Source organism: Podarcis vaucheri (genome assembly GCF_965113315.1).
Source record: "Podarcis vaucheri genome assembly, chromosome: 6".
In the NCBI taxonomy this organism is placed as follows: domain Eukaryota; kingdom Metazoa; phylum Chordata; class Lepidosauria; order Squamata; family Lacertidae; genus Podarcis; species Podarcis vaucheri.
Genome location: NC_138764.1, coordinates 64,675,569 through 64,690,909, shown reverse-complemented (window position 1 = coordinate 64,690,909; position 15,341 = coordinate 64,675,569). Strand labels below are relative to the sequence as shown.

General features: G+C 46.9%; 1 protein-coding gene across 11 annotated transcripts in view; it reads left to right on the top strand.

Annotated features, from left to right (window-relative positions):
- Nucleotides 1-1,600: 1,600 nt before the first annotated feature.
- PLEKHA6 (pleckstrin homology domain containing A6) overlaps nt 1,601-15,341 on the top strand; it is a 197,040-nt gene continuing 183,299 nt past the window's right edge. For 3 of the 11 annotated variants that reach the window (XM_082228134.1, XM_082228126.1, XM_082228136.1), the window contains exons 1-3: nt 1,604-2,164; nt 3,655-3,731; nt 6,323-6,380. In XM_082228134.1, the coding sequence (XP_082084260.1) occupies nt 2,079-2,164; nt 3,655-3,731; nt 6,323-6,380 (221 nt within the window). In that variant the 5' untranslated portion in view covers nt 1,604-2,078. Of the gene's footprint in view, nt 2,165-3,654; nt 3,732-6,322; nt 6,381-12,189; nt 12,216-13,045; nt 13,198-15,341 lie in introns of those variants that run through there. The other 8 variants (XM_082228131.1, XM_082228138.1, XM_082228132.1 and 5 more) reach the window with 5 other exon arrangements.

Here is a 15,341-nt window from a genome sequence, read left to right as displayed (position 1 = left end):
CATGGCCATTAGGCACAAGCATCTAGAGCAGGAGTAGTCAACCTTTTTATACCTACCGCCCACTAATGCATCTTTCTTGACGGTAAAATTTCCTTACTGCCCACACGTGCTCAATGGAAGGAGAATTCAACTTGTGCCATAGAACCCCCTACCGCCCACCTAGAATCCTGAAATGCCCACTAGTGGGTGTTAGGGACCAGGTTGACTACTCCTGATCTAGAGTAACTCATTTATTCTTCTAGAAGCCTGCAACAGTAGCAGTACAGGCAGAAACTGAACTATTGATGTTCTTACCCCATTGCTACACCTCCATACTGGAAAAAATGCCCCTTGCTAGTCTGCTCTGTCTGTTGCGCAGCTATTAAATGGAAAGAAACCATGTTGCGGCTGGGGGGGGGGGAGTGTTCTTTTCTGAATTCTGGTAACTCTGGTAAAACATGCTTTAAAAATGTTTAAGGTTCTGTGGTAATCTGTAATGGTACTTAATTGCAAACGTAGTTTAGCATGCATTTCTAAATGCATTTTTTAAATGATGTGTTCAGGTGAGCTGAGGGTGCTTCCACACTGTTACCAGTGTGCTAAACCTCCCTGCAAATGTTGTGCAAACAGCAATGAAGGGGTTGTGTTGGGTGCCACCAGTCTGGAAGCACATACCATATATTTAAAGCATGTTTCAAGCACATGGCTTTCCCCTAAAGACTCCTGGAAACTATGGTTTGCTAAGAGTGCTGGAAATTATACCTCTGTGAGGAGTAGACTACAGTTTCCAATATTGCTTGGGGGAAGGCCACATTCTTTAAGTGGATGGTGTGAATGTGACCTTAACCACATGGCTGTCTACTGAAAGAGCTATAATCTTACAATTAAGAATCATTTTGTAACAAAAACAAACACCACCATGCTGTGTGTTTACTGGACATCTTCCCCCACACCCAGCAGCTGGGCCATATTCCAGTAGCTCTGGGCAAACTGGTTTGTGCCAGTCTAAGCAGGGGAGCAGAACGAAGGGTGGTCCAATAAAGGACTCTGGGGGGCGTGGCCCTGTCTGAAGCCTATGGAGGTGTGGGCCAAAGGCACGCCCCCGAGCAGTGACCCGGGGGGAGCTCCTACTTGACATGCCTCAGCAGGAGACTCCCCCTCTATGGTGTTAACCCTTCCCGTGTCTCCAGCAAATGGGCTGGAGCCGGATAGTCGATAGGACCAATGCCTAAGCCAATGCCTCTCATTCCTGAATTCAATAAAGTTGTGGCCTAATTTGCCCATTTAACCTTAAATTATGGTGTCTTGTGTCTTTATTTATCCTGGTGGGGGGCGGGAACTCACCACGCAAAGCAGCCTGGCCACTTGGTTATGCCTTGCTCCACTAGTGGTCAGGTTTCTTCTTCTCCTGGATTAAGTGCACTGGTGAGGCTGTCATTCTCCCTGGTTGTGGTATAAGAGCTTGGAACACATGCCCCTGGTGATAAGCAGGCATTTATGACCTCTTCCTCCTCCCTCCTCCTTCCCTCCCTACATGGAGGGGAAGTTCTCAAACCCCACCTTTCCTGGTGAATAAGCTCTAATTGATGACTACGGTGAGACAGAAGATGCCTCCTGCTTTTGAAGGCGAGAACCACAGACACGGGGCTCAGTTTGCAGAACTCCCTCGCTCCTCATCCAGAGTTAATTTGTGGTAATTAGATTGAGTAGGCAGTGGAGGAAAGAAACTGCCTTCTCAAACAGTCAGGCAGTTTTAGCATGTCTGCCCTTGCTGCTGCTGCTGGAGAGGACCCTGTGGTGCTCCAGGTTTTTGGTGGAAGATCAACAAGCGGACCTTGGAAGGGTTAACCAGCCAGTTGTGTTTTTCCTCCCTCCTGGGCTATTTGCAGCAAAAACAAGAGTTTCTGTGGAAGGGCTGGGCAGCCTGCATCCTGGTGGGACTGGCTCAGGTGGGCTGGGTATCTGTGCTCTCTTGACTAGGCAGCCCAGCCACTGTCCCTTCCTGCTGAAAGCAGGGGTGCAGGGGTAAAGAGGGGAGCAATTTGGGCTCTTTTTCTTCCCTGTTCTTGGTGGATTTTGCAGTGAGTGGAAAGGGCTTTATGGCCACCGAGGACATTGACTGGCTCGACCTGCCTGGCAGGTGGACTTATGGAGTTTGCAGAGACGGGAGAATCTTCTTTATCAAGTACGTTCAGTTCTTGCTCTGTTGTTTTTTGTGGTTTTCCTGCAGCTGTGGATGGTTGGAGGAGTCCCCGTTTGTGCCAGGTGCAGGTGCATAGACTTCTGGGCCAACTCTTTGGTGGGAATGGCATGTGTGTTTGTGAAGAGACAATCTGAAAGAATGCTAACAGTTCACACAAGAGAAGGGCAGGATTGGGTTTTAAGTCACTGCACAGAGCAAGGGGCCGTATGTCACTTTGGCAAATGACACCTTATTTGTTTCATTTCGCTTCATAAAATGTATACACCACTTGTTGGTAGAAATCCTCAAAATGTTTGCAAAAAAGATAGAACAATAAAATTATCAAAAAGAAACATAAATACTTGCAGCCTGATCCTCAGCACAATCACTTGGAAGCAAGTTCCCTCAATTCTAAGCATGTGATTGTAAATGTATTTTAGGATTACAACTCTAAACTGCATTTTGAATTTCTGTTTATATGATCTGACTACAAAACTTTCATTGGGGAGAACCTGCTGGCTCTTTCCTGTTTTACGTACTGCATCACTGATGTTCATCAGCATTTCATAGAAAAATAAAATAAAAAAATGTCCATAGCCCAGCTTGTGAAATGTTCCTTACCTGCTGCTGTAGGATTCTCAGGCTGCTGTTTCTCGTCTCCCAGACGGCATCCCATGAACTAAGCTGTGAACCAGGAAGTTCCCAGTTCAAATCTGGTTTCTGTCACAAGATCACTAGGTGGCGTTGGGCAGACAACTTTTTCTCAGCTTATGCCCTGATGTCTGCAACACAGGGATGACAAAGCTGACCTACCTTGCAAGCTTGTTGTCAGGATTACTGAGAATATAGAACCTGTAAAAAAGTAAACATTATAAAACTGTATCTAAATTAAATATTACTATTGCAAGTGGAAACTTCACCAAAATGTTGCAGTATGGAGTAGTCTGTTCGGTTCTTTTCCAGGATATTCCATTCTACCATCACACCATTTTTTCATCTTTTCTTCCTCAGTCAAATTGCCATCCTGTGCCCACTAAGCATGCTCAGCCCCCATTGCTCTCCCTGTGGTCTCCCTCTTGTGCGTAGATTATGCCATTTTTGTTATGTAAGGCTCCACACTTCCATAATGAGCTCACTCTTTGTATACGGGATACCTTTCCCCTTGCCCTTCAGGCATTTCAAGGTGACTTGGGTGATGTTCTCCTCCTCCCTGACACACAGCAGACTGCCAGTCTATGGCTTAACCTTTGGCAAACGTGACAGAGTTTAAAGTCAGGGAGCCCACAGGTGGCAAATTTTATTGAGCTGCACAGCTGTATTTCTCCTTCTGGTAGCCACTGCAAAGTCAGCCTTAAGTCTACCCTACTATGAATGCTCTCCTGTATACCAAAGTGTAGCAATCTGGATTACTCTTGGCCCTTGGGTTGTGGATGTTTCTTGAATATGGTGCTAATCCTTAAACTTTCTAAGTGTGATTGTTTTGCCCTTTGCAGTGATGAAACAAAATCTACTTGCTGGACACACCCAGGCAGTGGTTGTCCCGTCCAGAGTGGCCATTTTACTTGGTCAGGTAAGGAGATGCTATTACTTCCAATGCAATAGTTGTCGTCTTCTGTTGATAATTATCCTCCCTTCTTCTCACTGACAGAACATCTATTGGCCAACACTATTTGTGTTAGAATAGTATCTGATGTTTCTTTCAGAGAAGTGCTGGAAAATATTGGGAATCCAAGGAGAAACTGATTAACATTGGTTCAATAAATGCCACTTGCGTATGCAATGATAACACATGTGCTTTATTTCGTGTGTATCAAACTGAGATTTATGATCTATACCTGGAGGTGCATCAGGACATAGGTACATAACACCCTAAAAAAAAGATGTCCATTATTCAGGTGTAAATGCCTTGACTTTGGGTAAGGAGAATCTTCAAGCAGTAGGGTGATGGCGCAGGAGAGGGACTTTCTCTGTAGCGATGCCATGATTTTTCCAGTTTTAAAAGTTATGTTGAGAAAGATTAACTTTGCTGTTTAGTGCTGAATGTGTTGAGGAAAGGCAGATAGTATGGTTAAAATGCACATTCCATCCACAAGTGTCTCCATGACCTTTGAAATACCCTTCAGTGACAAACGTTTTAAAAGTCTCATGCAATATCCAGAATCAGACAGACACAGATACTAGAGTGTATTGGGTTCAGCTTGTGGGAGTGGAGTGCTGTAAGGTGAAGCTGGCTGCAAATAAAAATATTGCTTGCCTGTACATGGACTGAGAGGAACATAGAAGCTGCTGGCATGGATGTAAAAAACGAATTGAGCTTTCCATCAGTTTTACAAGCCACATCAGAGAAAGGAAGATTCAAGCATTCCAATATGGTTGGAGGAATCCAGTGGGGCTTGCCTATTAACAGCCTGCACTTTGTAATGAATGACATTGTAAGAAGCCTTCCTATTTTTTTTATCACCTGCTTCATTTTCCTCCTCCATGCATCAATAGTGATGATGATATTATTATTAGTAGTAGCAGTAGTAAATTATAAAGTCATTCTGGAATTCCTTGCAAGAAGCTCTGGCAGTGTTTGTGGTTCTTGCTCTCTCTCCCACTCCACCCCCATTTTATCTTCACAACAACCCTCTAAGGTAAAATAGGCTGAGGAACAGTGAATGACCCCAGATTGCCCAGTGAGCTTTATGGCTGAGTTGGGGTTTAAATCTGGGTCCCCCTCAGTCCTCATCTGATATCTGAACCACTGCACCACCCAGTCTCAAAAAGTCCCTGATGTCTGCATGCAGTGAATTTATTTGTTGCTGAATTTATATACCGTCCTATATCTCTCAGGGCGGCTCACAGAACAAAACCAGAATGCAAAACCACAAAATATATAATCAAAATAAAAACAACCCAAGACTCATTTGAGAAACCGCAATTTATGGCACAATGCTATGCACACTTAGCAGATGGTGATATTACTTTTTTGTGTATCTAACAGCACTAACCCTCCGCCAACAAAACTTGTCTAAACAGTACCCCAGCCCAAGGGTCTGTTTAGCAGCCTCAGCTTTTGCAGCTGGAGTCAGTCAGGTCCCACCCTCCCAGGCCAGGTGGGAAAAGGTCTTCCAGGACTCACAGCCAAGATGGTCTCAGAGCTTGTTTGGCTGTAATTCCCATAAGCCCCAGCAGGAGATAATGGAAGCTATGGCCCACCAACACCTGGAAGGCTACAAGTTCCCTGCTCCTGGTTTCGAAGGGAGCAGAATATAAGAAGAGATACTCTGGTGTACCATTTTGAAAGTCAAATGCCAGCAGGTGATTTGGGAGGAGAGAGTACAAAGATGGGTCGGTTTCAGGTGAAATTTCCTGAGATGCAACATTCCACACAGCTGAAAATCAGGTTTGTAATTGGGATGCAGAAGAGTTGTCAGACAGGAAGGCCTCTTTCATCGAGGATCCCACTCCCTCCCTCCCCAGGGTTCACCTGTGGCTGTCCTTTCGAATATAAACTGTGAAAGTTGGGGGTGGGGGAAAAACATAGCCATATTACCTTTTGCAAATTTTATTCTACAGAAGACTCTCCTGAACTAAAACTCTGCCCTGAAGACAGGCAGCCTACATTTGAGTTTGGGGTCCAGTCAGGAACACCATTTCAGATTCCAATGGGGGATTTTAGTATGTGTTGAGGGTGGAGGAGAGCAACAATATTTTTGAAATATTAACAAATTCTAGTACACTTGAGGTGAAATAGTAACCAAAAAAACAAGCCCACCCCCAACAACAGCTGATGCTGTTCTATGGTGATTCATTATATCCCACCCTATATAGATTTTTCCAAGGCACGGTTGTCATGTGTCTTATTTTTACCAAGGGCAGGCCTCTATTTGAAAGAGTCCTCTGTTGAAATATGGCAAACCTATCTGATCCGAATCCATTGCTTTTTGAAAAATTAAAATGTCAGGCGATCCAACTCTGGATCTCTTGCAGAACATTTAGTTTGCCCCTCAGTGTGTAGAACTGCTATGCTGCCGGCCAGAGATATATAGGTCTTCCTCCTTAATAATGCCACCCCTATAGTGACCTACATGAGGGGCCTCCCTGCCCCCCATGAAGCAAAGAGTTCCCCACTTCTAATGAGTGACTGATGCCTGCTTTTGTCATTGTTTTTTTCAGAGTTGCCCAAAGGTTGGGAGATGGACACCATGTCAAATGGAGCAATCTTTTTTATCAAGTAAGTTAGTTGCTAATTTTTAGGATAAGCCAAGATGATGGTCCTACTTCATCCAGTGATGTTTGGTGTTTTAGGACTGATGGGGTTCATCTCCTCTCTTATTGCAAAGGGAGCCAAGATGGTGCCCTCCAGATGTTTTGGCCTACAATTCCCATCAGTCCTAGCCACCATGACTATTGTCCAAGGACGATGGGAGTGGTAGTACACAGTGGCTGGAGGACATCTCACTGTCTACCCCTGGCTTATTTGTTATAGGTAGGCTTGTTAACATATTTTTATTGTGGTTAACCACGTTGGGTGCTTTGTGTAGAAATACACTGTATGAATTAAGATAAATACATTTTAACATCTTGTCCGGCCTGCATTCTCCATGGCCTTCCCTTTTGGAACCTATTTTGGCTGCTACATTCCTCCCCGGAGCCAGCTGGCTTCATGTCAGGGAGTTCATGTATTCTTCTGCAGAGCTCATAAAAGACCTTGTTCAGTTTCCAGAGCAGTAGTATAAAATACATTTGTTTGCATTCCAGAGTAGTGTCTTCATGTTCTTGATCTCTCTACATGTGAAGTAATTTTCCACAAGGTGGTGCCAAAGCTCACAATTTATACAAAAATAGTGGTTGGGTCATTGACTTTCTGTCACTTGTCTAGAGTGGAAGGTGTTCAGCGACCAACTTTTGTTTATTGCGCAGAATCAGTATACTATGTGCTGCTCTTTTCTTGAGTATATCTAAGGTCTTGCTGTTTGTGCCTGATTAAATGACTCAGGATACTTAGCTTATCCTTTATTGCACCTTTCCTTCAGAGAGCTCAAAGTGGCATACATACATGGTTCCTTCCTGTTTTCATTAGCACAACAATCCTGTGAGGTAAGATAGGCTGGGAGGTAGTGACTGGCCCAAGGTCCCCCAGTGAGTTTCATGGCTGAGTGGGGATTTGAACCCTGGTCTTCCACCTGTCAATACTCAAACCACACAGAGCCAGTGTGGTGTAGTGGTTAAGAGCAGTGGACTCGTAATCTGGGGAACCGGGTTTGCGTCTCCGCTCCTCCACATGCAGCTACTGGGTGACCTTGGGCCAGTCACACTTCTCTGAAGTCTCTCAGCCCCACTCACCTCACAGAGTGTTTGTTGTGGGGGAGGAAGGGAAAGGAGAATGTTAGCCACTTTGAGACTCCTTAAAGGGAGTGAAAGGCGGGATATCAAATCCAAACTCTTCTATCAGAGTAAATTGATAGTGATTGTGAGTGCAAAACTAAGGAAGAGTCACTAACATGTACTATGTTGCTACTACTACTCTAGAAAACAGGTATGGAGGGCATGGGAGTTGTAGTTCAGCAACATATTGGCAGCCAAAGGTCCCCTATACCTGCTATCTATGTCAACTGAGTTAAATGGGACTTGCTCACAGGTAAATGCATTTGTAGGATTGCAGCTCAGTCTGGATCCAAGCCCCTGATTTATCATAACCAAAGGTTCTTAAACACAGAATGAATTACTTGGATTTAGAACCTAACCCCATACTGGAATCTATTCAACAGCTCTAACCAATGTGAGCAAAAAACTGTTATTTATCTTCACTTGATGTATATAGTAATGTTCCCTTCATTATTTGGTGAGATGATACACAAGGACAACTCAAAATTGTAGAGAAGAAATATCTCTTTTCCTTTGTGTTCCTTCCCCACCCAACACAGCTGCTAAAACTGTTCACACATATCTCTAAGCCAAACCATGGCTAAGTGCGAATACAGAGGCATGTGGGTACTCAAAATAAAAATCATGGCTGCTTTGCTCGTTTCCTTGGTTCTGTTGCTGCTTGGAGCTAACCCATGGTTAGGCTTAGCAGCATTATGCCTGATCCCAGAATCATGGGTTGTCTCCTGCAGACAAACCTCAAGCAAATAACCAGGAGCAAACATTGGCTACACAGCTCATGGTTTGTCAGAAGTGAAACAAACCATGACCCTTGGCTCAGACTTAGTTCTAAGCCAAACTGGGGTCTAGCTTTGGAAACTGCAGTGGCAGCAGGATCAGGGGATGAGCAAAGCACTGCTATGATTTTTACTGTGAGTAAAAACCAGGACAGGATGCTACCTTGTCATTTGTCTTGGGCAGCAAAAGATTTGTATATTTGTGCTGAGCAATGGTTTAGCTTGATGTTATACATGAACTGGGCCACAGTTTGGATTGTTTTGGAGTAAAGAAGTTTGCACTAAGTGATGCCCATTGTGTTTAATGGGACTATGATTTTTTTAAGTGAAAAGCTTTGCTGCTTTTTTTAAAGATCCCTTTGGCGGCCTTGGGTAGCATGCAAAACAAGGCTTGTTTCTCTCTCCTCCTCCTCTCAAGCATGGTTGGCCGAAGCTTGCTTTGGCTGTGTTTAAGAGCCAAGTGGGCAGGGAGGGAGTTAATTCCTGGCTGCATCCTATCTGTCGTGTGGGAGTGGCTTGGCAATATGGGGCGCAATGGAGCAAAGCCTCCAGTGAAAGCCAATTCACTCCCATCCCCTAAAGCTTTGAGGGGATTAGAGGCTCAAGAGTGGTTATTTTTCCTTCCTGTGACCCCTCCCAACCCTGTACCATCTGTGGCACCAGCTCTGCCCATTCAGAAAGAGCAGCTAGATGCCAGCCACAGACAGATACCCCATTCTGAAGGATCTCTCTCTGTAACTGAAACTGCAGCTCTTCTCATAGCCCCTCCAGACATCTTTGGACATTCCTCATGATTTGTGCTCATAATGGTATCAGGGCAGTTATACACAGGCCTGTTGTCAACGCTGTTTATGCCTGCAAAGGCTTCAGGGCAGACATACTCCATTTGTAGTTGGTGCATGTTCTATAATGTCCTGCTCAAATCCTTTAAACTTTTTATATTGCAAATGTTCAGGATTAATTTTTGTCCTGCGTTTCTTGCAGTGCAATGAAAGGGTGTCCCTCTGGGTGGCAATAATGCAATAACATTGGGGGACGATGCCAAAACAACTAACAATCTGGCATGATGTGTGGATGGTCCACCACTAATGTATCAATGACATGTTGCAGAATACATCTGCCAAACAAAAAAAACCCCAAAACCATTCAGGAAAAGGCCCTTAATGTTTCGGTAATACCTATTGGAAAACATGCACTTGGTGGTCTGAGACCAAATTTATCCACAGAGGAGCTGCATATCAAAGCTGGGCAGCCAGCCTTGCAATAATAGGCAGAGTCAGTGCTTTTTCTTCTAGAAAAAGGGTGCTGGTACTGTGTACCCTTGAGTACCCCCAGAAAAAAGCACTATGCAGAGTAAGGTGGTTGCCTCGGGCAGCGGATGCTGGGGGGTGGAGTGGGGTAGGAAGCATCCATAAAGTGTTCCAGGACATACCTGGGTGTGCCTACAACCTGCCCTCTGTTTATTTGACCAGCCTGCTGCCTTCCAATACAGCAGAGAATGCTGTTCCTCCACTGCTGTGGAAAAAAACCCAGTTGTCTTCTGTACGTGCATGTTTGGAGGGACAGGGCAGGGCACTATCTTGTCATTTGTCTTAGGCAGCAAAGTGTGTGTGTCTATAGCTATAGATATAGATATACGGTATATAAATAAAAATAAACAACAGCTTTTCTTTACACCCTCTAAGAGGCTTAACTGTTTTCCAGCCCTTGACATTTGAACTCTGGTCTCCAAGGCCACTGTGACATACTTGATGCGTGAGTGTTTATGTGGGACGTAAAGCACAGGAAATTTTATTATTATTATTATTAATGAAATTGAGATGCTAGCTAGTCAGTATAGGGCTCACCATTCCAAAAGGTGGGCCCTATACACATTGTACAGAACACCCAAGCCCTGGCTTTTCCTGCTTAAAGCGACTGTCCAGTGAGGGGGTCAGGCTCAAATTTCACCAAAATATCTCCTGAAGTGGCAATTGAATGTTTGGTTTCGCATTCACATTACAAATGGATGTCTGGTGCAAGCCTATGCAGATCTAATCAGGTCGGCTGAGTCCAATGGGGCTTACTTTCCTGCTTGGCAGGGGGTTGGACTCGATGGCCCTTGTGGTCTCTTCCAACTCTATGATTCTATGATTCTATGATTCTAAGTGGCGAATAGGATTGCAACCTTAAATCCTGCATGCTGGAAGAGTCCCTGGTCTTCCGTTACCAAAATATAAAGTTGTGTGGAAAACACAAAATCTTGTTAAATTCACATAGTTACCTAAACCCCTTGCTATAACGAAGCAGTTGGGAGTCCCAAATATTGGCACAGTATCCTATTGTGCAACCTTCTCTCTGAGGAGTGCCAGTGTGGGGTGGGGGTTGCCAGAGAACTCTGAGAGTTAAACTAGACTTGACATGGGAGACCCGTGAACAAGATTTCTCATGGTCTTTTTTTTAACAGCTGGGGTGAGTGTGTTCATAGCTGATTTGGACCAGACTATGCTGTTGTTGGAGCCGGTGGCTTTTAATCACTCCTGCATGCTATATTTCCTATTAAAGGACTCCCCAGTGTTTGGGGACGTGGGTGGTGTGCTGTTGGTTAAACCACAGAGCCTAGGACTTGCCGATCAGAAGGCGGTTCGAATCCCCACGATGGGGCGAGCTCCTGTTGCTCGGTCCCTGCTCCTGCCAACTTAGCAGTTCGAAAGTACATCAAAGTGCAAGTAGATAAATAGATACCGCTCCGACGGGAAGGTAAATGCCGTTTCTGTGCGCTGCTCTGGTTTGCCAGAAACGGCTTAGACATGCTGGCCACATGACCTGGAAGCTGTACGCCGGCTCCCTCAGCCAATAAAGTGAGATGCGCACCACAGCCCCAGAGTCGGTCACGACTGGACCTTTACCTTACAGTGTTTGTTATTGGCTGGGGTGGGGGAGATGGCCCTTAATGCAATCTTCCCTACTCTTGATCTGAATTTTAGCCATATGATGCCTCCACCCTTTGTAGACTTGTAATGAAAGTAGCTAAAAGAAGAGGCACAAAAGGTAAGGGAGGTGGGACTCTTCAAGGCACCCTCTTCTCCAACTGCGATTTGCCCCATGGGTGTACAATTCACAGGTACCATGTGCCACACAAACCCTCACAGCTGCTGTTAATAGTGGTGCCCTTGGGGGATTTGAGACTCAGGAAGTGAATGGTTTAATACACTATGTATATATACCTACTTGAGAGAGTAAGTCCCATTGAACAGAGCAGGAGTTACTTCTGAGTAACCAGGCAGAAGCCTGTGCTGCGAAATGCCCTCAATGCCCCTTGTTCATCACAGCCCATTTCCGGAGCTGGGAGCAGGTTTCTCTCAGTGATACAGCACTGTCTGTTCTCCCACTATCTTTTCCTGGGATCAGGGGTTAGTTTCTCCGGACTGAATACCTTGATTGCAACTTGGGGATTGAGCATGCAACTCCTAGCTGCCTCATTCATTCAGTGTGCGCGCGCACATATCGGTGAAAGGGGACAGTATGGTGCTACAGCCCTTTGCGGAAAATCTTCAGGGACAGTCGTGAAGGAAAGCTACAGGAGGGCAATTCCTTTACGAAGACTACCCCCACCCAAAACTGGGTTTCTGCCCCTCCTGTATGGAGCGTATTGAAAAGATGGCTGAATCCGCCTCCCTCCCTGAACGACGCAGCAGCATCTGCCAGGAACAGCCGGCTACCGTGACCTGGCTGCTCCTTGGAGGAGTCTTTGCCCGGGCCCCGTGAATCCGATTCTGCGTCTCTGTCTCCCTGCCATGGCTGAACACTGATTTGAAGGGAGGAAAGAAGCAGTAAGACCCCCCAGATATGAAGGAGGAGAGAGGGAAGAGAAGTTGTGCAGCGGAGCAGCCATGCCTTAGTTTCTGAGAGTGAATGAAAAGAGGGTGAGCATCGGTGGTGCGTGTGAAGACAGAAGCAGAAAGACTGTGGCTGTGTATGCAGCATTATTTAAAGCAACTCCCCCCCCCCAACCCTGGGCACTGTAATTTACCTCTCACAGAGCTGCAGTTCCCAGCACCCTTCACAAACTACAGTTCCCAGTATTCTATTTTGGGGGGGTGTATGTGCACGCGCTTTAAATGTATGGCGTGTGCCCAGGGACCGCAGCTGCATTGCTACAGTGATCTCCCTCGGTGGTCCGTGGTTCGAGTCCCTCGTTTTGGTGGGATGGGATTGGAAAGCGGTGGGGAGGAGGGGAGAAAAAGACCACGGAGCCTGCGTTTGCTTGCTATTGCTAACCTCACATTTCCAAAAGATGTCTGGACTTTTGGGTGCGCAAAGGGGTCCTCCGCATCGCCCAAGCCCCAGGGCTCCAACAATGCGCCAGTCCCCCGCCCCAGAGCCCCTCACCCCACCCAGACCCAGCTGTGTGTGTGTGTGCGCGCGCGCGCGCGATAGGGGGTCGGGTGCGCCCCGCTGACGCAGCACCTTTCCCTCCCCGGCTAGGGAAGGGTTAACCCCTACTCGGGTACTATTTACTCCTTGCGCTAAATGACAGCTCGGGCGTCACGTGACGTTTAAATCCCCCCGGAGAGCGCATGGAGCATGCCCAGCTCGGGCTCCTGGGGAAGGATGCCGGATTCGGCGGCAGCAGCATCAGCATCTCCTCCTCGCTCTTCCCCCTTCTGCTCGCTCTTGGCGAGCCCTGGTGATGAATGGTGGCCGCGGGGAGAGAGATGGTGAGCAGCGGCTAGCGGGAGAGGAGGACGAGTGAGGGATCCATCCGAAGGAAGGCTTCTGCTCCAGCCGGGCAGGAGGAGAAGGGAGGAGGAGACGAGGGTCCTGGCTCGGAGCGAGCAGCAGCAGGTTATCGCCATGGCTTGGAATCTGCCCACCCGGAGGCGAGCCGCCCGGAGCCATTGCACGGTGAGTGTCTCTCCCTTGTTTCGCCTCTCCGACTCCTCCGAGAGCGGCAGCCTGCTTGCGCCGCGCGCCCAGGCAGCAGGGCAGCCTCGGACAGGTGCGGCACGCAGCGCCGGGGCTTCATGGAGGATGCTGGCGAGAGCCAGGGCAATGACAAAGAACCTCCAGCTTCAGGCTCCTTGCAGGAGGGGAAAAGTGGGGTGGGGGGTGGGGGTGGAGGGATGAAAGAGAGGCAGCAGCTCTGGGTAGCTTGCCTTGCAGCCCCTCTCCTGACACCGCCTCCCTTTCTGCCTCGGATGGACATCCTGCTGTGGCGTGCAGGGAATGCTACTGAGCCTGCCTGGGCTGGCAGAGCCTGAGCTGAACGTGCCAGGGTGCGTGTGTTGCTGCTGGGCATGCAGTCTGCCTGCTAAAGGGGTTGTGTGCCTGTGCTGAGCAGCTCTCATGGCCCAAGGGTGTATGGGCCTTTTTTGTTTTTGGTGGGGGGTGTACTGAGAGGCAATGCTGTGGCTCCAGGTACTATGGCCCTCCCCCCACCCCCCAGAAGGCTTGTCTATCTCCCTCAATAGGTTTTGACATCCCATCAGTGTTGGGGATCCAACTCTGGGAAGCAAGCAGAGTGGGAGGAAAGGGGGGGGGGAATCTCGGCAGCCAATGCCAGCAAAGGATGCCCATAAAGGATGCCCATTAGCTTGCTCCAAGATCAGGGTGGGCAAGCTGTCATTCCCTTTGCAAGGCTGTGCTGCAGAGAGGCATCTGTAACACACAAGAAGTGGGGAGAAATAAAGTAAAGGAAGAGACAAAAAAAAAGCATGCCTTGAAATCCCTGGCAATTATTATTATTTATTAAATTTTTTAGTTGCTTCATCTTGCTCAGGGCACCCAAAGTGACTTAAAACCAGTCTACCAAACTAAAACTCCCAACATAGGAGAAAGAGGCTGGGGTACACTGCTAAAAGATGAAGGTTGCAACCCTGTGCACACTTACCTGGGAGTAATCCCCATCAAGCGCTTCTCAGACACTGTGAGTGAGGCCTGCTTTGGGTAGCCAGTAACATTTAAAAAACCCCGGATACAGTGTGTGTTTCATGATGTTTTCTGGATGGGCTGCCAGGGCTTCGGGTTTGTCAGAGCAAGGAGGGAAATTGGTGTTTCCTCCTCTTAAGGGGCAGCGAATGCATGACATAACAGGGATGGAGAGAGCGCTCTGTTTTCTTGGCAGAACTAGGTCCCTTGAGTGGTGATGCTGCCTTCCATTTATCAAAGGTGCTATATTCAAACGCTCAAGCGAGAGCCCACTTTCAGATTAAGGAGCTGCATCCAGCTGCTCTAAACTTGGCCTTGCATTTTTTGCTTTAAAATCGGTTACAGGCATCTTTCAGATGCTAGTAAGGGTCTCTGTGCAGTTTATCTCACTAGTGTGGACATGAATCCTGTGTGTGTCTGGTTTTTATAAATCTCTCTCTCTGATCCTTCAGAATGAGATATGGGTAACGTAATGCCAGCACATATTTGGCTGTTGTAACTGTCCACTTGTGGATGTGCTTTCATTGCACACCTATGCCTGGTCACAAGAGGACAGACACAATTCCCACTTATGGCAATGTAACTGGAGCTGGGGCAGGTCCAATGCATACAGGCACCTAATCTAATTTTGGTGTCTTAATTCACATCGGAAAGTGTGGCTCCTGACCCTTTGACTTTCCTCTGCCAAATAGCTGCCACTGCCAGTAGCATCAACAAGATACTGCAGGAAATTGAGCTGCCTTGAAAACGGGCAGATCAATAGAAGCTCCTTGAGCTTCATCTGGTAATTATTTGATTTTGATGTAGGATTCCAGTTCTGTTCCTCTTCTTGACATGAGATCCTGCTGCCAAGCTTTGGGTTCATGGATAGAAGACACAAGTGGTTTCCTCTTTACCTCCAATTACACTATATAGGGTGAACAAATCAATTTCTTGGCTTGCTCACTGTGTTGGGTCTAGTCTTTGACTTGGAGACATGCTTTGCTCAGATTGTAGCCTAGACATGCTACAATCAATGGAGTTTGAGGCTTAAATCCTACCCTTTGGGCTGTCTACTCCCCTTTCTTCCTTGCATCACCATCAGAAACCAATTTGATCCCTTGCTTTTATCATCATCATTA